The 27,609-nt window shown below is 40.3% G+C and overlaps 1 protein-coding gene across 1 annotated transcript in view; it reads left to right on the forward strand.

Moving 5' to 3' along the window:
* The window catches only part of kcnk3a (potassium channel, subfamily K, member 3a), a 29,710-nt gene extending 14,361 nt beyond the window's left edge, over nucleotides 1-15,349 (forward strand). Inside the window, exon 2 of the mRNA XM_069717148.1 lies at nucleotides 12,784-15,349. Coding sequence (XP_069573249.1) covers nucleotides 12,784-13,700 — 917 coding nt within the window. The 3' untranslated portion in view covers nucleotides 13,701-15,349. The remainder of the gene's footprint in view (nucleotides 1-12,783) is intronic.
* Nucleotides 15,350-27,609: the final 12,260 nt, after the last annotated feature.

The raw sequence follows: 27,609 nt of genomic DNA on the forward strand, positions 1-27,609 counted from the left end.
GTGTGCATGTTGGCTGAGAGGCGGAATAAATAGCAGCCAGGGATTCAAGGTCGCTTCAACAGGGATGAACACTAACTGAAACTGTGAGCTTAAAGGTGCCCAAAAAACTGTGAAACTGGCAGTGAATGTGCCTCTATGTTATTGTATCACATCATTTAAAAAGCTTAACAAAATGCAGAGGAAGCACAGAAAATCTGACAAACTGCACTGGAAAAGAAAACGTGTTGCTATTAAAGACGTTTGTGCCCCCATTATTTTTATTGTTTAGCTGCGCAGCTTTTCCAGCCATCTCAATCGAGGCATGAATGCATGCTGTGAATGACAGCACGACTCTCTTATGAAACAGCATTAAGCCAAATAGCCTTTGTTCTTTGCTATTTTGTTCAGATTCATCTGTCGGTTTTATGACGGAAAAATAATCAAAAGATAAAACAACAAAACATCTTTTCAGTGCTGAGGAGGATCGGGGGCAGCAGGTCATGCAGTTTGGGGTTCATATAACACCCTAATGAGATCCATTACTTGATTTAATTGCCTCTAGTCATTAAGCCAGGTGCCAGCATTAGTCTCTTGCATCACATGACATGACATATGATACCTTTACAATGTTGCAATGAGCCCAGTCAGACAGCTCAGTCGGGATGTTGATGGGCACTTGTGTCTCCAGTAAAGAGCCGTTGTCAGAGGGCCACACACACTCCTGTCTTTGTCAGAGGGCCACACACACTCCTGTCTTTGTCAGAGGGCCACACACACTCCTGTCTTTGTCAGAGGGCTGATGTGTTGTAAAGCACCCACACATTCTCTCACATGGGCTTGTGTTTGTAAATATCTTCAAATTCCTTTTTAAAAATGTCTCAAACTGTTCAGATTATCAAAGGACAAAAGAAGGACACCCACAAATTTCTGACAATTTAGATGAGCCTCCTTTTCTCTAGCATTTTACATAACGCTGTTCGAACCCAGTCAAACATGTAGCTTCGAAGATAAACTTGTCTCAATTGATCCAGGACTTGCGTGTGTGGAGTGAAAGTTTCTACATGTTCTTAAACAAGAGATCTGCTATCGATGAGTTGCAACATCCCTTTTGTAAAGAGAATTGTCTTAGCTAGTTAGCCAAGTTTCTAGCTACATCTGGTAATTCACCACAATGTAAATCCCCACATATAAGCTGAGTTTCCAGCCAAAACATCTGTTATCTCTAATGCAGGGGTGTCAAACATACGGCCCGCGGGCCGGATCCGGCCCGCCAGGGGGTCCGGCTCGGCCCGCCGGATGACTTTGCTAAGTGTGAAAATTACAGAAAGACATAAATTGCATTTCTATGAGAATATGGAGGTTTATGAGTACAAACGTTTTGTAATTTTTTTTAATCGATCCAGTAATTGCTTCAAAAACAGCGTAAATGTGACGTCTGCTCCGGAGGCAGCAGCTCGCTGCGAGGGAATCTGCAGAGGAGATCCAGGCAGATAAACAGTGGGCTGATGTCGGAGTTTTTGGTCTTTATGGTTCTAGTTTATTGTAGAAAGACCTTAAAACAGGGTTTATCATCCAAAAACCTTCACCAATGATTTAAACAGAGAGAAATATTGTCGTTATGTCTGCGTTATTATGCTATGATTTTACTGGTCTGGCCCACTTCAGATCAAAGTGGGCAGTATGTGGCCCCTTAACTAAAATGAGTTTGACACCCCTGCTCTAATGTCATCATGAGGATTTAATGGTGATTTACAAATGTATTACTTAAGGTTATAGAGACCTACTTTTACATGTAACTGAACGTCTATTACATTCAAGCCCATGCCAAACGCGTTCACGTAATGCTGAATAAGCCTATCACAATCAGATAAATCTCTCTGTCTTCTCAGATATACAGAGTCTCCAAATATCTGCTGTGGTATTCCCATGCTGACTGGATGAATCTCACCAGGGACTTTGGCCGGCTGAACCAGTAACCTTTAGGTTCAGTCTAACGCTAATTTGTATGGAAATAGAAACAAATTCATTCACGAGGCTCTTCCAGACTTTCCAAGTGTTATTGGACTGAATGGATCAAATTTGGAAAGTGAGATGACGATGGTGAGATCCGCGGTGGTGCTGACGCTCAAAACTATCCTTCTGCCGTGTTCCAGCCGTGGCGATGGAGTAGGCTGCGGTAGATCCGATGATGTAAGCACGCATCAATAGTGTTTTTGTAATTACTCTCACAGGTAAAAAGGGGGAGACTGCAGGTGTAAAACAGAAGCTTGAGGCTTTTACTTTCCTGTTTTTTTCCAAGTCTAAAACATGAGCAGCCGATGACAGCAAAGCCCAGAGAAGAGGTCTCACCATCTTGTCAAATCTGATCAAGTATAAATTTGTATAAACATTTTTGCTGTCTTTTAATTGTAAGGAATTGTGGAGGAAAAGATACGTGTGACAGTGTTTCTAAATACACTCTGAAATGTCTTTGGCATCGTGCTGCAGCTTCTTGTTACATGAACCAATTACGGGTCAAGCTTTCGTCTTCAACCCAAACATGTATTTCTTTGCTAAAAATATTACTGAGTAGTTTGGATAAAAAACAACAACAACAACAGAAGGATATACAGTATCCTGACATGTACACACAGATTATATTTCTAAATTAAAATTCTTTGTGTAACCAGGCACAGATGCTTATCAGTGGGACTGTGTTCCTCTGTCCTCTCATTTAATCCAGGTTTTTTTCCATATTGTTTTTCTTTTGCTGGGTAAACTGATCTTTGTGTGCTGTGTGCCAGACTCTGCCCTCCCTCCCTCCCTCCCTCCCTCCTCCACCACATGTCAGTTTAGGACAGCATCTGCTCCGTGAGAGCAGCTGAAGGAGTTGAACGGGGGGGCAGAGCGTGCACGCATACATCCCTGGATTCAGGTGACAGAGGCAGGTACAGGCTGCAGACACAGAGCACATACGACTCTTTGAATTAACGGCTGAGGGGTCAGAAAGAGAGAGGAGAGTGGAAAAAGTCACAACTGCAAAGAAAGTAGATGTGAGAGTGAGGGGAAAGAAACAGAGGAACAACATAGCAAGATGAGCAGCAGCTATTTTTATAAAGAGTGTTCAACTGAATAAAACATTACTGCTGTCCAAGTGACCAGAAATCCCAAACTAAATGTGAAATGGCCTCATGTAATTAAAACAGGCTTGTCACATACTGTATGTTTTGTTCTTAATAACACTATTTTCTAATGCAATTTCCCACATGCTGGACCAGAGATGTCCCCTCCAGTGTGTCATGTTTAACAACCATATAATGTTGGTTATGTTCTCTGGCATGTTTCCTCTGTACCATGCGAGAAACACAAAACACTGTTTGGAGCATAAAAGGGATCAAAGGCAATTAATAGTGTGTGAATTTTAGCAATCATCTGCTGCTTCACACTTGGCCCCGTTCCTAGCCTAGATGTAAGTGTGTCTCTGCTCTTTATATATTCCACTGAAAATTACCCTCGTCATCCTCGCCACCGTCACCAGCAGTGACACCTGAGACTAATTATGAGAACTGCAGGCCTGTGCTTCCCCACAGTTTTGGTCTGATAGCCTTCACAGTTCAAACATGCATTTGTTCAACTACTATTTTGAGGTGCAGGATGTTTTTGTTTTTTACCCATTAACCTTTTAATTTGAGCTATTTCAGCACATTATCCATTACTTTAATCCAACTATTGTTTGTCACTTTTTTTTTTCAACAATCATCTACTAGTTTTAGCAAGCTATTTAAATTGTATGTGCATTTAGCTAGCTTTTGACCGCATTCGCTATCAGCTGACTATTTCAGATAAACGGTCCGTTTCGCTGTCTTCTAACTTATTTGTCGAAACAGATAAACAATTTCGTCATTTATCTACTGTTAGCTGACCTTTTGACCATTTAGCCACTAGCTATCTCTGCTCTGTTACTAATAAATTTACACACTTAAATTGTAATATGTAATGTTCAGGCATAGCTCTCAATATGTTTCCAAATAGCAATCTCTATTTTAGCAAATTAATTGAGTCACTCCACATTTTATCCATGTACCTCTGGGGTTAAAATTCTGGGAATTACCCGACTAGGTTCATTATGAATACAGCAGTCATATAATTGAGCCCATTAGTTGAGCAATCCCGTCGTTTTTCTGTACTTCTCTGCTTGTTTTGAATTCATGCGTCATAATTCTTGGCATTGGTGGGCAAGGCATGTTTTGCACTCCTGCCAGCTGTTTACCGTAAAGAATTTGCATTTATTCCCAAAAAGAAACTATTTAAAATGTCTGTATTATATTAGACAACATGTTCTCTGATTCTCCTCACCTTTTCTCTCCTCCTGCCCACGCAAGCACACTTTTAAAGCAGATAGCCCAAATGGAGCTCTTGAAACAGATACGTCTGTTATTTGAGTTGACCTTCTAAAAGCCGAGAAAGAAATCCTAACTCGGAGTTCCTGCATTAGCAATGACTACAAATTAAAGACTTCCTACCATCTAAATTAAGTTTTAAAGCTTTAAATGTGGCTCTGCTTTTTTGACGGATCTTTTTTAACATCATTACAGTGCATCCAAGCGGGAGTTATGTAGTTTAGAATCTGTGTTTCTTCAGTTGTATTTCTAAACCTTTAATCTTGTTTTATTTCCCTTCATATTTCATCCCTGCTGTCCTCTTCTGTCATTTCCTCCTCCTCCTCTTCCTCCTCCCGCCTTGTGTACAGTATCAGTGTGTGTGAACGCCTTTTTAGTCCAGCTGTGTTGTAAGTTTTATAACAAGTCCATATCAACTGTGTATCAGGTACATAAATCACGTGATTTATTTAATTAGCTGAGCCTCCCAGAGATCTCACTCTGCTTGGAATGCCTTGCTTACTGACCTCATGGAAAACGGTGGCCTGCCAAGGTTTCCTCTCATATCCCCTAAAAAGGAACCTAAGGAGTACGTTTGGAAACAGACGGCGATAGGGTTTGGGGTTGGTTTTTTTCGCAGTGAAAGAAAAACATAAGAGTAGGATGGTTGGACACACACAGGCACAGATTGCTGCTTTGATTGTGGATTAAGGGCTTCAGCAGATAGTCTGTGAATGTTGTGGGTGTACTGGGCCATGATAAGAGGGTTTTACTACAAGACAGGTAAATTCAGGGCACTGGCAGCCGAGTCACAGCTCTCAGATCTAACGCCTGGTTGCTTTTGTCTGAAGGTTTGTGATGTTTTAGTGTTCGGGTCTCAGCTGTGTTCTGCAAGAGAGCACATGCTCCCTGGCCCAGTTTGGAGCCCACAAAGGGGTAACCGAGTTAAAGTGAACCCAATGTGCTGTCTCCTCTGGCATTACATCAAGATTGCTTGTGATGAATACATCCTGCATCAACCATTTTCTCTCTCCCTGTGTTTCTCTCTCTAATACTGGCTGGACGGGCTTGTTGTTCACTGTCGGTGCATATAATCAAAGTTTGATTAGAGAGTTGATTATTCTTACTAGTTTACAATCCCGCTGGCAGCAACAGCAGAATCGAGAAGTTGACAAATCTGACATGATTATTAAATATAACAAAGTACATCCTTACAGATTACCTGATCAACGTTAAAAAAAAATCTGATAAATGTCATACTAAAATGTCCAATGTCCATGTCTAAAGGTACTACCAGTAAAAATTGTATGTAATTTCATTTCATTTGGTGCATAGCACGTTACCTTCTATTCACACACACACACACACACACACACACACACACACACACACACACACACACACACACACACACACACACACACACACACACACACACACACACACACACATTGATAGCAGTGAGCTCTGTGTGTACTTGTCTCGCCTGCATTGTCACCAAGCGCAAACCAACAGCGATGTCACCCACTGGTTTGTGAACGGCCGTTATGAAGCCCCGAGTTCAGAATATGGCCGGCGCCGTCTTGCTAGTCCCGAGTGGTTTGGAGCCAGTAGTGACCATATCTAAGCGAGCTGGGGGGGGAGCAAGCAAGGGATCTGACTCGATCTGATTGGAAACCCAGCAATATAACTGTCAATCAGAGCAATTGTTTTCTCTGATTTCTGCCCATTTTGGCAGGACAACATTATTTATCAGTGCCTTTCAAAAATGTTTTAATCCCCATTTGCAAAAGTAGAAATATGTGCTGATCTGCAACAGCTGAAGTTAAGGTTTGGTTAGATTTTTTTTCTCTCCCACCACCCCCCACCAAGAAAAGTCGATTTGCGCACACTATGAACATGGTGAATGTATCAAATAGCTGAGTTAAGGTTTTAACTCAAATTGATTGGATTCGGTTCAGGAAAAGATGATAGTTTGGGTTCAGATAACCATTTGGTTTGAGAATGATTGTGGTTAAAAGAAACAAACGCTGACAGTCTCCATCCATCACATGCTTTTTGGCCTTTACATGGTTAATGAGAATCTAAAATCTTTGTTACCAATAGCAGTGTTCATTTGTTGGACCTTAAGTTTCCCATCAAGAACTATTTGTAATGAAGGGCTGCTCATGGCTGAATAGCAAAGTTGCATAAAAGAGAAAAAATAGTTCCACTTTAGTTGTGCTGTGATGCTGTCGGGGGGCGTAAATAACAAGAGGCTAACAGTATTTCCATTGTGTCAAACAGCACTTACTATAAGTTCTTATTTGTACCGACTGCATATACTGGGAGGGACAAAAGAGACCCCAGACGCTGCAATTATAATCATCTCCTCCAAAAATATTTATTGCCACCTGCTAAAGGCTAAACACCACTGCATCACATTTTCTTGGCAAAACTGTGTGGAGCTTAGAAGTGAGTTTTACCTTCTTTTTTTTAAAATGTTAAAGATCTCATGTGTCAATGAGCCTTTTTTCAGGTTGCCAAAGTTATATCGAGTCATTAAAATTATAGAAAATAAATCTTTATAATCTGTTACTCCATGAAATAAACATTTGTGCATTGTTTTTCCAGCTGCATGAGCACACAATGATTTTAAATATCAATATTTCTTCCAATAGAACATAAAAGGCAGACTTTGGGCTACATAGCAGCTGTCAGCGAGGCCTTTTGTAGGTCAAAAGCTGGTGGGAGTAATGGAGGGAAGTGGGAGGACCAGAGCTGTGTTTGAGAGCCTGAGTAAACAATCCTGGGGTCGTCTGGAGTTTGAGGTGTCTATGACTGAGAATTGATGGGGGACGGCATATCCATTATTTTAGATTGAGATGGGACATGATTCTTGGGAAATACAAGATCACAGTTGTCTTTTGATGTAACATCTTCAGGTGGGATCCATGGAAATGCGTGATGCTTAGAAGTGGCCAAGAGTTGCAGTTTGTTGGGTCGTGTAATGATATCTTTGGTCAGACGCAGCTGGAGATGAAAGCGAGCGGTGGCGAAGGCATGCTGGGAAGCAGAGTGGGCTGCTGCTCAAAGACTGCCTGTACCAAAGAGGATGACACAATCTGTGTTTATTTGCACGCTTGTACAGAACATTCCTTGATTTGCGCAGCATTTTAGGGATGGCGTAAACGCAGAAAAGAGTGACGTCCCTCTGGGATGCCTCGTCAGGCCACCTGTATGTTGAAGAAGTAGGCCAGCCATATACCCATATACGGCTGAATATTGTGATTGTGTTCAACACCTCTCAGCACAGTCCAGCTTTGCAGATGGAATTTGTTTACAGACCACTACAGTAGTACATACTGACAGTCATGTCCTCTCAATGGAGCTATAAATCATTACAATTAGTTACTCGGCTTCATAATAAGCTGCTTGCCCTTACGGTTAACTTCCAGTAGCTACCTAAGCTCTTGACATGTTATTTACAGTATTCCAGGTGTTGATACACAAAAGACAAACAAAACTGCTTTCAAAATGTGTGTTCTGCAATATTGTTAGGCTTTGGTTTGGCGATCTATTAACTTAATGTCATCCCCAACAACCCGAGTTGTTGTCTTTAAGCAGTAGTTTTGCTAATTCTCAGTTATTTGTGCTCAATACTTAGATTTTTGGAAATGCAACTGAACCAAAACAGTAAAGCTGCAGCTATAAAACTAAAACAATAAGCTAAGATGCTAATATGCCCCACATATCTTGGGGAACAGCAGAATAAGGTTGCAAATTACAAGTGAGTTTATGAAAGATGTTGAGTGGTGCATTTTACAATATACTAGTTTCTTTTCTTTGATGATTGTCTTATTTCTTAGTGTATTATTGCTGTGAAATGTGTGTAATTTTATAGAAACCAGTGGTGAAAGCAGATATGTCATGGTGGAATAAAATGGAAATACTCAAGTAACATACATGTACTTTAAATTTGTACTTAATTACTTGAACATTGTAGCACTGGTAGAACAAACAGAAAATGTGTGTTTGTGCTATCCAGAAAGGCAAGTTGTTTTTACAAAGCACAACAAATTAATTGTGTTAAATATTTGACGTACTTATTAACTTAAACATTAATATTCATGAGAATGAATAAAGAGACCATGCAAATATTTTGCAGCGGTAGAAAGCTCTGTCAGAGCCTCTAAAAGACAAATCCTTGTTTTTCTTTTGTGTCCCAGTAAACACTGAATTCTGATTAAAGTGATTAACCATATTTAAGCTTCTTATTTGTGCAATAGTGCAAAGAAAACTAAATCCAGCAGGCAACTGTTTTCACCTTTGCCTCAGTCTTGAGTGAAACGGTGCTGCCCACACACTGATGAGGGTATTATAGTGCATGGCACTGCCTGGTCCCCAGGGTGGGGAGATGTCTGAGGACATTATCAGTCAACCCCAGAGAGAGCAGCGCTGCCACCAGCATTTCTGTTACATAGTCTGGATCCTGAGGTCCGCTGTGAGACCTTCCATCTTGTTAGAAACATATTGTCCCCTTGTGGTCTTCTACTTTGCATGTTTTCAACTTTTGACTGAATTCTTTATTCTTTGAGTCGCATGCAGCCTCTCCTTTTGTTCTTTTAACTAATTATTGATATGTTCACGCCTGATAAATGCACCACCTCCTTTCCTATTAGGTGAGCTGCTGTGCTGGATGAATAGGTTGTGGTCCTCGTCTTGTTGGCGAGAACAAATTGTGCCTGGTAATCAATGTAAATTTAATTGAGTGACAGATGACGGGAGCCCAAAGAGCGACATTTTATTCTTTGATGTCTTTTCAAAGCCCCTTTTCTTATCCCTGCCTAATTAATCAGTGTAATAAAGACTTGAGATGCACTGGGTAATGTGGATGATGTTGTGTTTTACAGGCAGACACCCAGGGGAAGAGACTGCACATACTGAGCTGTCATCTTTGGAGACAAACTGGCTACCACAGCACTAAAAAGTGAATTGACAGCCAGAGTCAGTTTCGTATTTGCGTTGCTGCAGATGAGCAGTGTTTGAAGATATCAGACATTTAATTTGGGAAATCTGATTGAGGGTTAATATGGCACAGCGCTGAGTAAAGCTGTGCACCCATCTGCTAAAGTGAATACGGGAGGATTAAAAATTGTGAAATGAATTAGAGGGTAGAAATGTGTTACAGGCCAGGATTGAAGTCAGAAAGAAATTAAATCTTCAAATTACAAAATGTTGGCAGTATTTCAGAACAGCAAAGCTATCATAAGGGGATATTTCTCCCCTCTGTAAAATGAAAAATTTGTTTTGAAGCATTTAAATTAGCACTAGTGGGTTGCCAGAGGCATTAGCTTAAATGGTTGTCTGTAAATTCTGATTTGGTAACGAGAAGCGGCGGCGAGGAGTGAATGAGAACTTATGGTGCACCTGTGTTCTGCTGACATTTATAAGCCTCTCCGCTTGTTAGTTTTGCCTAATAAGTCTTCTAAAGGCTCTTATCGCCTTTCAATGTTATGCAATTTCCCTTTTTTCTTTCACATGTTAATTACAGAAATTGGGTTATGAGACAATCAGCCTCGGGTTGCGGCAAAAGTCTTTGATACCGGTTTCCTATCTCACAACAGTCTTTACACAAACTGAGAATCTGGACTAATTTTAGAGGGAATTAGTGATTCCTTAGGAAAAACCTAATAGCCTGTAATTTTCCAGATGTCTCCTCTCTCTGTTTTTCCACAGCTTTCCATGAAATATGTGAATTTAAACATGTTGCATATTAGCAGACAAAAGGCTCACAGGGATCTTTGGATGTCAGTCAAACCTCTTTGGTCCTTTGGTTTTTTTTTTTTTTTACACCTTCCAGAGGGGTGAGGCTGCGCCTTTCCTCCGCCAGTGACTGTAATCCGTATAAACAGAGCAAATGGCCCTGGTGGCTTTCCCTGCATGCCAGGACAAGCCATGGAGACATCCTGTCTCATGATAACTTTGTCACCGTTGGAAGTGCGGGGGAGGCTCTGGATGGAGGGATGAGCTTGTCATGCGGGCCTTTTCCCCTCTCTCACATGGTGCTAGGACTGCTGGCCTTGTCGCCTCCGGCTCCTGCGTCTGCTGTTGACGAGCGCCGTTGTCACCGCGGTCGTCCCCACGTCTCGATAAGCCGCTCCCTGCTGCTGACATCTCCTGACAGGCCGGAGCTCGGCCTCTGTGCTCACCTGAACACACCGTCCTGCTCGCTCCACGCTGAATGGTTAATACGTGTTTCTACCATTTTAACCTGTAAGTTAAAATGGTGTCAACATATGTCACCAACTTCTTAAAGCCAAACTATGCAGCTTTAAATTTAAAAAAATAATACACCGTCTTTTTGACCAATTTAAAAAAGTTCTATTTGTTGGAATTAAACACAATGAGGGGTTTTGCCCCTACAAACTTATTCAGACTTGTATGACTAATAGCTTAATTAATAGGCTTAACTTTTCTCATTAATTCTTCTGCACTTTAAGTCTGCACAATGTTTAGTTAGAAGCAAATGCTTGTTCAAAGTTGAAGCAAACACATTTTAGGGTTGAACTTCTGATGCAGTGCTTAAGGGAAGTACAATAAATAATGTTTAAATTGCACCTTCTCAAATGAGGTAATAATGCTGACGTTTTCATCATAAAGTTTTGATTTGTTCATAAAAAGAACAACATTAATATTCACAGACCTGAGCTGAAATGGGGGGAGATATATTTACCATATAGACTTCTGCATTTCTGATTAGCGTTGCCTGCAAGAAAAAAAAAAGCAGGTCGAGATAGTCTGCAGTTCAGATGATGTCCGTATCATGTGACTTTTTCCATTTTACGAGTATGCAGGTTCGATGGAAGGTTTGATACAACATCCGACTTGTGTGAGGGAGACTTCCTGTAACAAACCACGCATTGGGAGTGTTTTTAAAAGATCTATTTACCGTTGCTATGATGACGAAGGTTGCATAATGCTGGGTGCAGTAGACTGGTGGTCGCTTCCTGTTTCCAACCACGAGTCAGAACAGTTTTTTAAAAGCTTGTTTACTGATGCCATGATAATGATGGTTGCATTACATTAAGGAAGTAGGAACTTTAACACACCACACGTCAAGTCATAATTTTAACCCAAAACATTATCTTTCAATTGGCCACAGAGAATCAGTCTCATCAGTCGTTTCTCTGTCCTTAGAAAAGGAGATCAATTTCTCTATATTGATGAGATTAAAAATAGGCCAAGCTACAAAGAAGCAACACGTCTCTGTGCTCGGTGATCAGGTCAGGTTTTCCTCAGAGACATACATCAGCTGTAATGGCTCTCGTTTCGGCGGCACAACTTGGGAAGCTTTAAACAGATTTGGCACCAGACAGACAGATGGCTCAACGGCACGGATCAGCGTGACAATAAAACCAGAGCCTACAGAATTAAATCAACCCTTGGAGTAATTACATTCAAACTATCCCATGTGTCGATCCTATTGTTATCAGGGACGTCATCTTCTCAAGTCCACTGGGCAACAGGTCCACACGCAGGGAACGTATATCAAACTGTAATGATGTTGCGTGTGAGGGCCTCGTACCCTGCTGGGCAACAGGAGTGAGAAGATGACGTTAGAAGACAAAAGGTTGACACTCAACCCTGAAAATCCATCATGAATTTCATGAGCGCTACACTGCGAGTACAAACAGAATCTCTCTATGAGTCAGGCCATATCTGAAAGTGGCTGGTGGTGAGCACTTGCTGGTACTCTCCAAGAGACCATTTCAGTAAACACATGTCACTGACAATACGTTGGTACAGTAAGTGGTTTATCAGCTATTTTCTGTTTTATGGGGGATAAATGAATGGAAAATTTCTGTTCAGAACTCTGACGTCATCTGCTTATTTATTTATGGGAAATTTTGATTCTTTTTCTGGGCTAAGCTGTTCAAAAGACTCAGGGGAGCACACACCAACCGCACTGCTGACTTTTCCTGCTTTGCTGTAGGGGTGTTGTAATTCATGGATTAAAAAGGACTGCGGGACAAAAAGTGATTTTATAAACAAATAAAGACCTGTATTTATAACCTACCCTTTGGTGTCCTGTTTATTTGATCTGGAAAAATGTTGAGGCCTAATTGTGTGCAAATGCACTCATTAGCTGAAGCCACTCCGCATAGACCAATTGTCAATGAATTATTCAAGCTCTCTCTCCCATACGCGACATCAATACTTGACCATTCTCGCCACACTGCTGTGCATTCTCATCTCCAATTGCATTCTGCCGCTGTGAAATGAAGAGTCTTTGAATCTATCAGAGGAGCTGCTCAGAGAATACAAATCATTTATATCTGTCTAGTCCAGGTTTGACTATCTTTGCAGCCTCCAGCCTTCTCTTCTCAGACCCCATGTCACCTGCACTGTAGAGTTAATTAGTTCTGCCCCAGTAACCCGGCTTCCTTCTCCCTCTTTCCCTCAGGATATGGCCATGCAGCCCCCAGCACAGATGCAGGGAAGGTGTTCTGCATGCTCTACGCCCTCCTGGGCATCCCTCTCACCTTGGTCATGTTCCAGAGCGTCGGTGAGCGCATCAACACCTTTGTCAGGTTCCTGCTCCACCGCCTGAAGAAGTGCCTTGGCATGAGGCACACTGAGGTCTCCATGGTCAACATGGTCAGCATCGGTTTCATATCCTGCATGAGCACACTATGTGTGGGGGCGCTGGCCTTCTCCCACTTTGAGAGATGGAGCCTCTTTCATGCCTACTACTACTGCTTCATCACACTCACCACCATCGGCTTTGGGGACTACGTGGCGCTGCAGAGTGAGCACGCTCTCCAGACCAAGCCGGAGTACGTGGCCTTCAGCTTCATCTACATCCTGACGGGTCTGGCTGTGATCGGAGCCTTCCTCAACCTAGCAGTGCTGCGCTTCATGACCATGAACGCCGAGGACGAGAAGAGGGATGCCGAGCAGAGGGCTCTACTCGCGCACAATGGTCAGGCAGGCGGACACATCAACTGCTCTGTCGACCCGGCCTCGCCTTCCTCTGCGTCCGGGTGCGGCGGAGGCAGCGCGGTCGGAGGGAGCGGGGGAGGGGCAGCGGGCCGCGGCCTGCGTAACGTTTACGCCGAGGTACTCCATTTCCAGTCCATGTGTTCCTGTCTGTGGTACAAGAGCAGGGAGAAGCTGCAATACTCCATCCCCATGATCATCCCGCGGGACCTCTCCACCTCGGACACCTACATGGAACAGGGAGAGGCCTTTTCCAACCCTCTCCATTCTAACGGCTGCGTGTGCAGTCTGCAGCGCCACTCGGGCATCAGCTCGGTGTCCACCGGCCTGCACAGCATCAGCGCCTACAGGAGACTCAATAAACGCAGAAGCTCCATCTAGAAACCTTTTTAGATTCCACTTGTGAGTAGCATGAAGTGAGGGAGGGCCCTCCTACCGCCGTGCGAGATGAGCTGTGGACATCAAGGGAACACGACTCTGGTCCTCCTGACGTTTCTTTCTTTCTGGTACTGAGGAGGCTCACGCTGCAGCTTCCAGACTCCAGCCATGTCTTTAACTTCCATTAGCTCAGCACAAGCCATTTAACACTAACATCATTACTGATGTCACTGAGAAATAATGCTAATGGTTGTTTGAGAAGCATTTGTTACATAAACTCTGAAGCTGTTGCTGTTGGAAGACGGGAGGAAAAAAATATGTGCATCTCTCCGCACATCTGGACACTGAATATCTTAATATTGAACTCAGTATTTTCTCGGTTCATAAGACAGACTTTCATGTTCTAATATGAAAAGGGACAGAATACACTGTGAGAAATGTTTTTAAGAGGGACTGGGGTGTAATAATTGTACATAATACCCTGCTAAGAAATATTTTATTGAATAAACTTATATCCACTTTTTCCAAAAGGAATCTCTGGTTGTAAGTATTCTACTCGCTTCAGTGTAATTAAAAGGTGTATATATTTGGAAACTTCACTCAAAGGTGTTATTGAGGGAAAGCCTATTTTTTCAGTCAAAGTTTTCCAAAAAGAAAAATAATCTCAGTGTCTTCTTCTGTGTGTCTGTAACTACAGTTCAGGTTCAAGCCAAACTTTTTGATCTGTTTTATGTTGTTTCCTTCCATGAATAAATTCACATTACAGGCGCTTAAATGACAGTTTTGACTGAGAATGATTGAGCAGGTTTGGTTTAATTGTCTTGCTGAAGAATGGGATATTTTGGATGCTGCTATGGGAATCAAACCTGTGACAGTGTCGTTGACCACTAGGCCTCCCTGCCGCCCCTCTCAGACCTCACTATGAATTTCTTTTTCATGGTTTCTTCCTGTGGATCAAACTATTTTATGTACACGTTGCCCTCATATGTTTTCATACAGCACAACTATATTCTGATAGTTTGAATTAGAGCATGTAAGCTCACTTGTGTATTGTAGAAAGGCATATCTTATTCACTGCTGCACCTTAGAGGACTGTCGTTGATGCTTTCAGACACTGGAACTCAGTGCACAGTTATATTTTTTTAATGAAATCGCATTATGTTTTATGTAAATGATACGCCCTAATTACTTCTCTCTTGTGTTACTAGTCGCAGGTGTTTGACTCAATACTCTGTGTTGTTGATGATTGACAATAATAGCAGTGCACGTCACTAATTTAATGGCCTCAGAGTTTTGCACCTCATGCACTTATCGGGGTCTTTTGCTTCAGCCCCATCTATACACACTTGACTCAGCCAACTGAAGTCTTTATGCAGTGTTCATTTTTTGTTGTTGTTCTAGTCCTCTGGAGGAGTTTTCTTATCTAATCTTCATCCTTTTTTTTAAATTTAATTTTTGTAGTTTTACTTTACATTGTCTGATTTCTGTCACATTTTCATCCTTTTTAGTTTTCTACTGGAATGTTCTCATTAACTGCAATATGCCTGTTAACGTTGTTCAGAACCTCTCATGAACCGATGAGTGATGAACAGCTATATGTGTGAATATACATTTACATGTTTTTTGTTTAATCATAATAAAATATTATTTAATTTCAAAGAATAGTTTTCTTTATTTAAGTGTTGGCTGGTGTATTAAATGTTGTCTGCTGTCTTTGGTGAAATGTGTATTAATTCAAATGTGTTCCCTTGTTATTTGATATTAGGCTTAAGAGCACTGTAGTTGTTGAGTACTGTAATTTGGTTTGTCAAGAAATCAAGCAAGGCCTGCAGACAACTACCAGAAAGTCAGACGATGATAAGCAATTTGAAGTAATATAAGTAAAAATGCATTTTTTTTTTTTTCTGTATGCGTTTAAATGTACCCTGTGGAGATTTCTACCACCGGCAGCACAATGAAAAGAAATGCAAGAACAATGGCTGTGTAGGAAACATCTGCTAGCAGGTGAGCATGGATGTTAACAATTCATGGTTTAATATCCTTCCATCATCTACACCCGCTTTATCCTGAACAGGGTCAAGGGGGGGCGGAGCCTATCCCAGCTCACTTAGGGTGAAGGCAGGGTTCACCTGGACAGGTCACCAGTCCATCACAGGGACACGTAGAGACAGACGGAAACAAAGACCATTCACACCTAAGGGCAATTTGTAGAACCACCAATTAACCTGAGGTGCATGTTTCTGGATGGTGGGAGGAATGGTTTAATATATTTTTGAAAAAAAGACATTTGTTACAGCCAACATCATTGTTACTGACTCTTTGTTATGAGGCTGTTAGTTACTTTCTTACTTACAGTTTTGATCCGGGGGAATGTAAAAATTGTCCAATTTTCACTCAGGTCTGGTGATAAAGGTGAGGAGACTTATGGTCAGTAATAATGAGTGTCTCTCATCAATGGAGCCAAAAGTTGTTCATTTTGGCCTCACTGACTCTATTTGGGAATATTTTTAGAGAAACTTCAAAAACAGCCTCCCGCTGAGGGGGTTAATTATGTTTTATTTAATTGCTCTCCCGTCTTGTTTCAGAGACATAGAGAAAAAACTTGAATATTTTATTAATCTTGACTGAAACGTGCAAAAACACAAAAAAACATTCCACTTTTCATGAGTATTAAAACATTTCAGCCATTAGAATAATATGCTGCTACAACGTGGCTATAATCACTCAAGATTTACACTTAATGGTGTTAATAGGATTTTACCACCACAAACAAGGTGTTCTGTGTTACCAGAAAGTACACTTACTGAGGCTTCATAAGAGCACATTTTATTTGTCTGCATATGCTTGAAAATAACGCACAGAAAAGCTTGAATTAAGCTTGAATTCAGTCGAGCAACACTGTGTTGTACAGAGTCACGGGTGCTGGTCATACTCTATGCGTGTTCCAGCCCTTCCTGAAAACAGCAACACTGGTGAATTGTTGAGAGAGGTTGAAACCACCAACATTTACATTTATTCATTGTAAATATGACAGGAGCAATGGCAGTAATCAGGTCAGTATAGTTGGATGGATTAAGCACAAAACTCCTTGAAAAGTCAACGTTGAACACATAATTTGTTTTAACTTAAGCCACGTGACATAACTTATGCAAAAAACAAAGTTATTTTAACCCAAACCAAGATCTTTTCCTAAACCTAACCAAATATAAATTTGGTGATGAAACCAAACCATGATAACAAAGGCCCATTACGCTTGTCACTGGCACTCTTCAAAGGTCAAATTACCTATTTTTATGTTTAGGGGGCACTTAAAATGCTCATATACATTTATGTTATTTCAAGAGTCATTGGAAATCAACCTATTGTGTTGTTCCGGTATGAGGATGCATCATATATTCAGCGTTTAGGGTAGTATAGATTGCAGGTGAAGTGAACAGTCTTCATCCTTTGTACTTTTGGGGAATAAATAATAAATAAATGCCGTCAACAATCCCAATACTGATATTCACACCACTAAGAATTATTTCTCTGGTAAATTCCCAACAAATAATACATAACAACTAAGCCCAAAACTATTTTGTTTTCATAGCTACAGATTGGAATGAATCTTTATCCAAATATGCATCTTATCAACACAAAAAACTGCAGTACGTATGAGAGGAACTTATATAGTCATATTTTTCCCCGTTTACATAAAATAAACCATCATTTTACTAATCTTAGAATTTTTTTCCAACCAGTTTTGTAGTTTATTTGCTTCTGTCAGACATTTTTCTCAGCTTTTGTTTCTATTTCCTCTTTTCATACGATGTTGGTTTTATGCGTCCATGTCCGTGCACCAATTATTGCATCCTGATCAATAAAACATGCTGTGTAAATTAAGCTTAAACATTTGAGACAAATGAATCCTGTTATGTAAAGCACAAATCTGCCATGTGAACTGATATTGTTGCAACAAATCCCTGAATTTGCACTTCTGTGTCACCACTGCTTTCATCACAGCTAACTTTTCAGGCAGGCCTCAATGACACATTACGCAACCAAAGTTAAGATGAGGTGACTCAGTTTATTCAACCCTGCTATGATATTTATTATGTAACTGTCACAGTGGCACCTTTCTAGCTGCAAACCATAAACTCTTCCGCTCCACTTCCAAGGAGAAAGTGCCGAGATGATCAGCTTAGATCTGTACATCGTTCGTTACCTTTCACACTCTATAAGTCCCGACCTGTGCCAGTTCTGCAGCTATACAATGTTCCCCTAAACTTCATCTATATGCACACATCACCTGTAACTCTAAATTTATGTGACAACATACAAACACACCGAACCAAGGGGGAGCAGCAATCTTTTGGGTTGCAGGATTTTTCTTTAAGACACAAGTGATGTGACCAACTGTTGTTTCTGAATGTGAAATTAATGATGAATTGCTGGCAGTCTTTTATTTTTATTTTTATTAATGTGGTGTTGTGTATTTGTTATTGTTTATAAGCACAGTTTGTAACATGAATATAAGTAAATGGAAGCCCTGGAAACTGTAAAATAAAAAGGTTTCCTTTTGTAAACAAAAGATTTCAATCCTATATTTTCAGTGATGATAAAATGATAAAAAAGTTTAATTGATTAATGTTGTACCTCCATAATAACATGATAAACTTAAAATATATACTGTCTATTGTCACGACACTGTTAAAATGTTCTGTTGTCAGTTTTATGGGATTTAATTACCATCACGTTGTACGGCTGTAATGAATACTTCAGTTGCAAACCAGAGAGGAAGCAGGACTCATCTGAACACTGATGAGTTTGATTGACCTTATGGAAGTGCTGTACTCCTCTCCCACAATGCCACGTGGTTTGGGCCCATCTTTTTCTTCAGTTCATGTAGGTAAACAAAAAAAAAAGTCACATTAGACACAGGCTTTAAAAATCTCTCAATGTACTGTAAAATATTTGTGTAAATTCCTGCTTCTCCCCAGCATTTCCTGAAACAATACTGAGAACATTTTGTCCTCAGTGGAGGCTACGATGATCACAGGCATGTTTTTCTCCGTTTATTTAATCACTGATGCTTTCAATCTTACTGTTTAGTGAAGTGAAGCAATGTCATTCACTTTCCTGTTTAAAAACATCTGTAAGAATACAATCAGAACAGACTATTGAAAATGACAAAGGATCCATGGATCGATGAGTTTAAGGACACAAATGGCATCTGACAGGCGGCAGTTCTTCATGCTTGGATGGCTGAACATTACAAAATGAACTGAGGAAAAATTCAATCTGAAGTGATGCTTACATTAAACAATTTCTGCTGTGTTTTGAACACCAGGGAACATTACTGACACACTGCCTGTTCTGTTACATAAAACTGCTCCTCACCTCAGATGAAATACAGATTCTTGGAAGTAGCTTATAATGTTTGTGGGAAAATACAGTAGTGTGAAAAAGTATTTGCCCCCTTCCTGATTTCTTATTTTTTTGCATGTTTGTCACTTAAATGTTTCAGATCATCAAACAAATTTAAATATTAGTCAAAGATAACACAAAATGCAGTTTTTACATGAAGGTTTTTATTATTAAGGGAGAAAAACAATCCAAACCCACATGGCCCTGTGTGAAAAAGTGTTTCCCCCTAAACCTAATAACTGGTTGGACCACCCTCAGCAGCAACAACTGCAATCAAGCGTTTGCGATAACTTGCGATGAGTCTTTTCCAGCTGTGGAGGAATGTTGGCCCACTCATCTTTACAGAGTTGTTGTAATTCAGACACATTGGAGGGTTTTCCAGCACCAACCTCCTTTTTAAGGTCACGCCACAGCATCTCAATAGGATTCAGGTCAGGACTTTGACGAGGCCACTCCAAAGTCTTCATTTTGTTTTTCTTCATCCATTCAGAGGTGGACTTGCTGGTGTGTTTTGGATCATTGTCCTGCTGCAGAACCCAAGTTGGCTTCAGCTTGAGGTCACGAACAGACGGCCGGACGTTCTCCTTCAGGATGTTTCGGTAGACGGTAGAATTCATGGTTCCATTTATCACAGCAAGTCTTCCAGGTCCTGAAGCAGCAAAACAGCCCCAGACCATCACACCACCACCACCATATTTTACTGTTGGTATGAGGTTCTTCTTCTGAAATGTGGTGTTACTTTTACACCAGATGTAACGGGACACACACCTTCCAAAAAGTTCAACTTTTGTCTCGTCAGTCCACAGAGTATTTTCCCAAAAGTCTCGGGGATCATCGAGATGTTTTCTGGTAAAAATGAGACGAGCCTTAATGTTCTTTTTGCTCAGCGGTGGTTTTGGTCTTGAACTCTGCCATGCAGCCATTTCTGCCGAGTCTCTTTCTTCTGGTGGAGTCATGAACACTGACCTGAACTGAGGCAAGTGAGGCCTGCAGTTCTTTGGATGTTGTCGTGGGGTCTTTTGTGACCTCTGATGAGTCGTCTCTGCTCTCTCGGGGTAATTCTGGTCGGCCGGCCGCTCCTGGGAAGGTTCACCGCTGTTCCGTGTTTTCTCCATTTGTGGATAACGGTTCTCACTGTGGTTCTCTGGAGTCCCAAAGCTTTAGAAATGGCTTTAGAACCTTTTCCAGACTGATAGATCTCAATTACTTTCTTTCTCATTTGTTCCTGAATTTCTTTGGACCTCGGCATGATGTCTGTCTTCTGAGGATCTTTTGGTCTCCTTCACTTTGTCAGGCAGGTCCTATTGAAGTGATTTCTTGATTGAGAACAGGTGTGTCAGTAATCAGGCCTGGGTGTGGCTCGAGAAATTGAACTCAGGTGTGATAAACCACAGTTAAGTTGTGTTTTAACAGGAGGGGGAAACACTTTTTCACACAGGGCCATGTGGGTTTGGATTGTTTTTCTCCCTTAATAATAAAAACCTTCATTTAAAAACTGCATTTTGTGTTTACTTGTGTTATCTTTGACTAATATTTACATTTGTTTGATGATCTGAAACATTTAAGTGTGACAAACATGCAAAAAAATTGGAAATCAGGAAACACTTTTTCACACCACTGTATTATGCAAGGTCACCTCAGGCCAAATTAATGTAGAGAACTTTTTTTTAATTTTTTTTTTTAGATTTCTACCTGCAAGAAATTAGCTGGAAAGGGTAATTTTCAGACTCATGTAGTCAAAACATCCTTGTGACACTGAGTAATCAGTATGCTGTCAAATGAAGGCATTGATTTTGAGAGAAGCATTAAGTGTTTCTCAGTTAACGAGGGGGCTGAAAGGGGTTGGCAGAGGATGAACACTTCTCATAAATTAAGGCCATTTTTCCAAACATTTGAGGTATTTGTGTCTGAAAATGTGTCAATTCCTGTTATTCGCTTGCGCAACATTTGTAAACACGCAATTCCACAATTTCACCTCCTCCTTCCTTTCCCTCATGCTTTACCTCTTACTCTATTGTGTCTTGAGTTTGGCAACTTGTGGAATAAACTGTCATTACTCCACAGAATAATCTCTGAATGAGTTCCTTTCAGGAGTAGCAGAGCATGTTCACAGGAATAAATGAAAGTGAAGAGGGTGACGGGGTTGTTTAGTGGGTGATGGGTTTTTTAATCTTTTCAAAGCCTCCACCTCTGAATGTCAAGTATTCAGTTCCTCTCACATGTCTGTCTCACTGCATTGCATAAAGCTAACTCATTTTTCACAGGAAACTGAAAATACGCCGGTCTGCCAGGACCTTTATCTCATAAGCAGAGAATGCCATTAATGGCCTGTTCCACTCTCTGCTGTTAATCACACTGAGAGGAAATGTCTTTTTATGTGCTGAAAACCATCTCTTGTGTAGAAAGCAGCAAGATGTTGTGTATTACCAACTGACACGTCAAAATGACCAAATTGCAATCACTTTTCCGTCCAGTTTGTTCTTGTCAGTCAGCATGTGGTATTTGATCTTTTAAAACACAACCACTTTACTGGCTTTCTTTGGATTGACAGCAAAGAAACTCTTAAATGTCAAACCAATTGTTTCCACTCACAAAGAAATAAATTCAACTTGACCTGTTTACCAATCCTCATCTTTGAAATTGGAATGCCACTGTTTCTTTTTTGATGTATATACATAAATATATATATCTATATATATATATATATATAGATATATATATCCTTTCCTGCTGGCTAGAAATGTCTTGCCTTTGTCTCTTTTTTAATGTTTTATTTTCTTTGTTGTACTTTTTTCTTACTATCCTTTTCTGTCTCACACAAACATAGCTGCATTCATGAGAGGTCACATGAACCAGATTAAAACTAGAAAAGTATAGAAGGCCTATACATACTCAAAGGAGTCTACATTTGTAGATCATGTTTTAATAAAATATAACGGCTGACCTCAAAGTTTGAACCACTTCCTTGTTCCTGGCATGTGTAGGACTAATGCACTAATGTCTTTACATTTATATATATTTATTTGAGGTTGAAGATCCATTATTGAGCTTTGACACAGCTGATTGACAGAAAAATACACAACAAAAGGTCACAACTGATAGAATGTGTAGTCTGTAGTCTCGTGCTAACAACGAAAACGTCTCCATGACTCCATTTGTTGAGGAAGGCAATAAACTGTGGTTGAAAACTTCAGACACGTTTAATGAGGAAGCTCACTAATGCACATGTTGGACACTGATTGTTGAATCATTCCACAAACCAAAGGATACAAAAGTTGTAATTTTATTGCATTTAGTTATTTCCTGTGCTTAATCAATTCCTTGTAGTGTTACTGACTAAACAAGGACATTCGTTGTGTTAATTAGTGAGCTTTAAGGCAGGTTTTGTTATACCTTTGGAAAGATCCAGGCTGTTTTTTGTTTTTTTACATATTCTATGGTTATTTCCTTCTTTATACTAAGCTAAGCTACCTGAATGATTGGTGCAGCGTCACGTTTACCTTGCAGACGTTACGTAACATAATGTTACAACTGAAGATTAATTACCAAGGCTGTTTAATATTTCTATTTTCTTGGTTGCTGACAGCAGCTCAGATAGTTAACTGATGTTGTCATTGTGAAGATAACCAGGCTATAAAAGATGTATGTTGAACAGATTGACAGCATTTTCTTTTTTTTCCACTAACACCTGGATTTTTTTCTGTGTCTGCCAGCAGATGAATTGATGGGATGCTTATGATAATGGCGGGTTATAATAAGTAGACGACTTTGAATTCCTCGCTTTCGCTGCATCTCTCATATTCAACTCTGATTTTCAGATGTTGTCTGTGAAATACGGTGAGGAACCCACAAAATTTACATGTGCTAAAAATAAGTTTCTGTGTCACAAATGCACAACAAAATTGATAGATAGATTTTGATGGCACCCTTTCAAACAATATAAAACCTTTCCACTGAAGTCAGAACACATTGGCCCCGTTCTATCTTCATTTTACACCTGAATCGACTGGACATGCTGGTTTGAAGCAGCTGGCTGCCACGTTTCAGATCGGCAGTAGTGTGATTATTTTAACTGATGGAGAGGGAAAATGGCATCTAGTAACAGGGATGCTGGGGAGGGTCTCATCTCATGTGAAGGTCTGACATTAGTGGTGTTACATAACTGTGACCTCTGGCTCTGCTGCCGCTGACTGTGGTACAGTCACCCCCCCCCCCCTCCTCTCTGTAATCATTCTGCTTGCATTGCTTCAGACATGAGCCGAGCTTTGTGGCCAAACGAGCTGTTGGCACTTGCTGGGATGTTCTTCTGATCAGTTGGTAATGTCAGCTGAGATGAGAACAAGCAGGAACACGAGCCAAAGTGCGCACAATCAGACGTTACTGATTTCACTACAACTACGAATGAAAACATGAAGCTCGGTGAACGATGATCTCCAGGCTGTGACCAACATCAAGCCTATTCCCTATTTGAACTATTCAACTATAATACAAATTTTAAAGCCTGATAGCAATGTGCTCTTCTTTCTTCTCTTTGTGCCCTTTGATGGCGGATGGCAAACAGCTTTTCGGTACATTACCGCCACCTTCTGGTAGTAGTAATGCATTACAAACAGGTGCCAGTAAAAACAAGATGATAGTTGCTTAACCTATCAGATTTTTTTTTAATGTAAAATCCAGGTGATGAGTTTTACTTCAGAAAATGGCTGCTTTTTCATTTTACTACATATTTTTCAGTTTTATTCAAGCGATATGAAATTGTGATTTTCTTTCCTTTAAAACAAATAATAAGATATAAAAGTAGGAGTGACACAAAACAGCAAAATGTTAACATTCACTAATATAGCCATAATGTCAATGAAAACATGCCAATGTGGATGAAGCAGATGTGTTTGTACGATGTTCACCAGCTTAGTTTAACATGTTTGCGTGCTGAAATTTTGTAATTGGCAACAACTCAGGTTGAATTAGTTAGATGTGAAGGGATCACTTCAGCAATTAAAATTCATCCTCTGCTTAAAAATAATAACTTTAAAGGAGAAGATTCAACCTCTGGGAACCATCAATGTCAGAAACAAATTTTGTACCAATCCATTTGTCAAATTGTTGAGATATTCTGGACCAAACCCTCGAGCCACGCCTCTGTCATGGTTTACATTCATTTCTAAATTCATTATGAATCTAACACACCGTAGGAACTGATCATGGTAAATGTGCTGCACTTCCATCATTGTTTTTCACCATAGCAGATAAAGCACTTTTACAGCTTGTCTTCAATCCACGAACCCTGAGAAGGGGCAGGTGTGCCTCAAGAGGAAAGAGGACCTCTAACCTCCTGAGGCACACCTGCCCCTGCTTAATCCTACATGTTAGCCTGAAAAGGCTTGTTGGCATTAGTCACTTTACCTTCTAATACAGTCTTTTCCTGTCTGTGTCACAAGACTGAAAAAAGCCCCCAAAAAAGCACATTTCTGCTTTAAAAATAATATTATGTTGTGATACTTTCTTCAAAATTTTGCTGTTTTTTTTCTTGTTAATTACTAAATGTTGTTTATTGTTAATTTAATGAAAATTAATTGTTCCTGTTCTTGCTTCTTTAAATAATGTCAATGATATAAATTACCAGCAATGCAAATTTAAAAATTTTAAAAATATAAAATAAAAAAGATTTTAAAGAACATATTATTTTCTGACAACAACAAGAGCAGTATGGCCTTACTTTCATTTGTAAGTGTAGCAGAAATACAACTCACTGATTATCTATTAGTTGTCTCTTACAGTTTCAGTGGAGCTATCCGACAAAGTCGTGAACTAACCAGGAAACAACCAGTTGACCTGTTGTGCTGCTGTTTTGTTCCCACTTCCGCTTTGCCGCCTGCTCTCTTCTCTCCTTGTTCAGTAATCTTTTATTTATACTAAACTGTGTTGTTTCTCGTTCTGTAAAACGCACTGCTGCTGTCATGGTGGCCAAGTAAGACATCCTTTGCCTCAACAGGACAAACACAGCAGAGACAAGCCGAATCAAAAGAGGGAAAACGCAGGCCTACGTGTGGAGTCCCATGTGAGATTTTTGCTGATTAAAGTATCTGGTGTTGGATCATCAGAGGGTCTGTGAGGTCGGAGGTTGTACGTGACTAATGAGGAGGTTTGCTGGGCTGATTTGATAGAGCAGCACTGCAGAGGGACGATCAAACGAGAGATTTACAGCCACGAAACATCAAAAAACATGCAGCTACAGATTCAACACAGACTCAGAGGAAAGGAGAGGAGAAGGCCTGACGTTCAGTTTAACCAAACTAAAACCTACAGCTGAAGCCAATCATTCAGTGTCTCCATTCAGGATTGAGGTTGCAGGAAGAATAAAAGTGGCTCTCTAGCATCAAATAGTGTCTGGTTGCTTATTTTCTCGAATATTGTTAACAAAAAAAAGAAAAATTCACCTTAATTTTACATCCAGTCTTTGTATATTTGATGTTTTTCTTGCATATTCCTTTGTTTTCATTCTCTATTGTCATGATGAACTGAGTTCAAAACTGAAACAGCAACACCCTTTTACAACAGCAGACAGAGCTGCAGGGAGTCTCTGTCATACATCAACCTTGGAACTTCAACTCTGCTTTGACAGCCTAAAAAAATAAAAATCATTCATTCATTGTGTATGTGTTTTTAATATCCTCACCACGTCATCACAATTGTAATGTGCACAGTTTTGAAGTAATGGATAGATGCTGGTGAGGACAGAGACATTGTGCAGGTCAGAGACTTAAACAACATAAAATATGTAAAATATGTACGCATTTTCTACAGGGACAATAAAACCTGGCATTCAATGCCAAGTAGAGTCACACATGCCAGGGCGTCAGGGAGAGCCGGCACGCAAACAGGCTGCCCTGAGCTCGGCTCTCTGGCACATTTCAAGGCTACAGTAGTTGGATGTTTGTAATCCTTTATTTTTATCTCCCGACTCGTAGCCTAAGGTGTGTGTAAATGTCTGAAATAGGTATCACATCACAGCCTTCATGGCACAATTTCAGTTGTGCCCTTTTATCTTGAAAGAACTGCTGAGAGCCTTGGAAATGTTTCTGACTTCAGCATGGATTAACATCAGATTTGCAGTGCTGCTCCTGTGTCACTTGTGATTAGATGTCCTCCAAGAAGATCTGGAGGAAAATTTGCCAGGCCCTCTGTACGTGGCACACCCCGGCCGTGTCGCAGAGCTCCTCGACGGTTAGATAATCAGCCCAGATACGAGCTGAAGTAATTGTGAAATCCATACACACAGCTTGTGTAGGATCAGCAACACCAAATGTGACAATTCATTCTGGACAGAGGATGATGACGTACTCTTCATAATCATACCCTCCACCGTCGTAAAAGAAAAAGAACAACAACACTAACCAAACCCTGATAATTTAAAGGCTCCATTAAGGAACCATATAATGTCTCAAGATCTTTCACAATGATTCAAGTTTTAGTTCACAGGTGCTAACCTTTTCATAATAACTATGCAGCATCCCCTTTCTAAATACGGAGCACTTTTTGTAAGTATATTGAACTAAAATTCAGAGAATCAAACTTAACCAACAAACAAGACATGTGGCACTTAAATGTGATCTGTAATTAGAACAATGTGAGAGTTTGACAGAGCGACTATGCCCCAGACTTTTATGTCTTGTTTTGTGCTTTTGTGGAATAGTTTGTGGACAAGGCTGAAGATCAGCAAGTGTTGAGTTCGATAATACAAAATAATAGTAACAAATTGACACGTCACTACAGTTTCTCAAAAGCAGCCCCTCGATGGCTTCTAACAACTACAATAAGTAATTTAATTAAATTTGCAATAACAACTGAAAATGGGCAAAATCCATAAAATGTACTATACACAAACAAGCAAACTAAATTAGGGACGTGCAGAAATGACTGTGACCTGAAGAAAGGCCTTTTACCTTTTAACCCCCCCCCCCACACACACACACACACACACACACACACACACACACACACACCTCCACCACCCCCCCACCCCCCCACACACACACACACACACACACCTCCACCCCCCCCCCCTTAATATTTGGACTCTGAGTCCAAATCACAGATGGCCTGAAAGTGTGCAGAACTGATTGCAGAAAATAACATGATTATTTTGATGTAACTATTTTGTTCTCTTTCTTAATGAGCAGTATAAAGAATAGCTGAATTAAAGCTGCAAAAAATAAAGAATTTCAATGTTGTCCCCTTTTTTGATCCCTTTATGTTCTGCCAGTCTTAAAAAGTTGTTTCTGTATATGATTAATGCAGAATAATACCTCACTTCTGACTTCACATTAATGTAAAAGGTACTCGATGCAAAAAAAAAAAAAGGGGGAATTACACAAGTGCAATCCCCAGGTAGCAACCAGCAGGTGGATTTTCCTTTCAGTCTCGTGAATACGTTACATATCAACCTCATATTTGGAAACTTCTCAAGGGGATGAGATGCTTGATCATTTCTCTGAAGCTACGTTGG

Source organism: Brachyistius frenatus, unplaced genomic scaffold (genome assembly GCF_029030835.1).
Source record: "Brachyistius frenatus isolate BFR_SWC_R1_liver_20210118 unplaced genomic scaffold, ASM2903083v1 Contig_169, whole genome shotgun sequence".
In the NCBI taxonomy this organism is placed as follows: domain Eukaryota; kingdom Metazoa; phylum Chordata; class Actinopteri; family Embiotocidae; genus Brachyistius; species Brachyistius frenatus.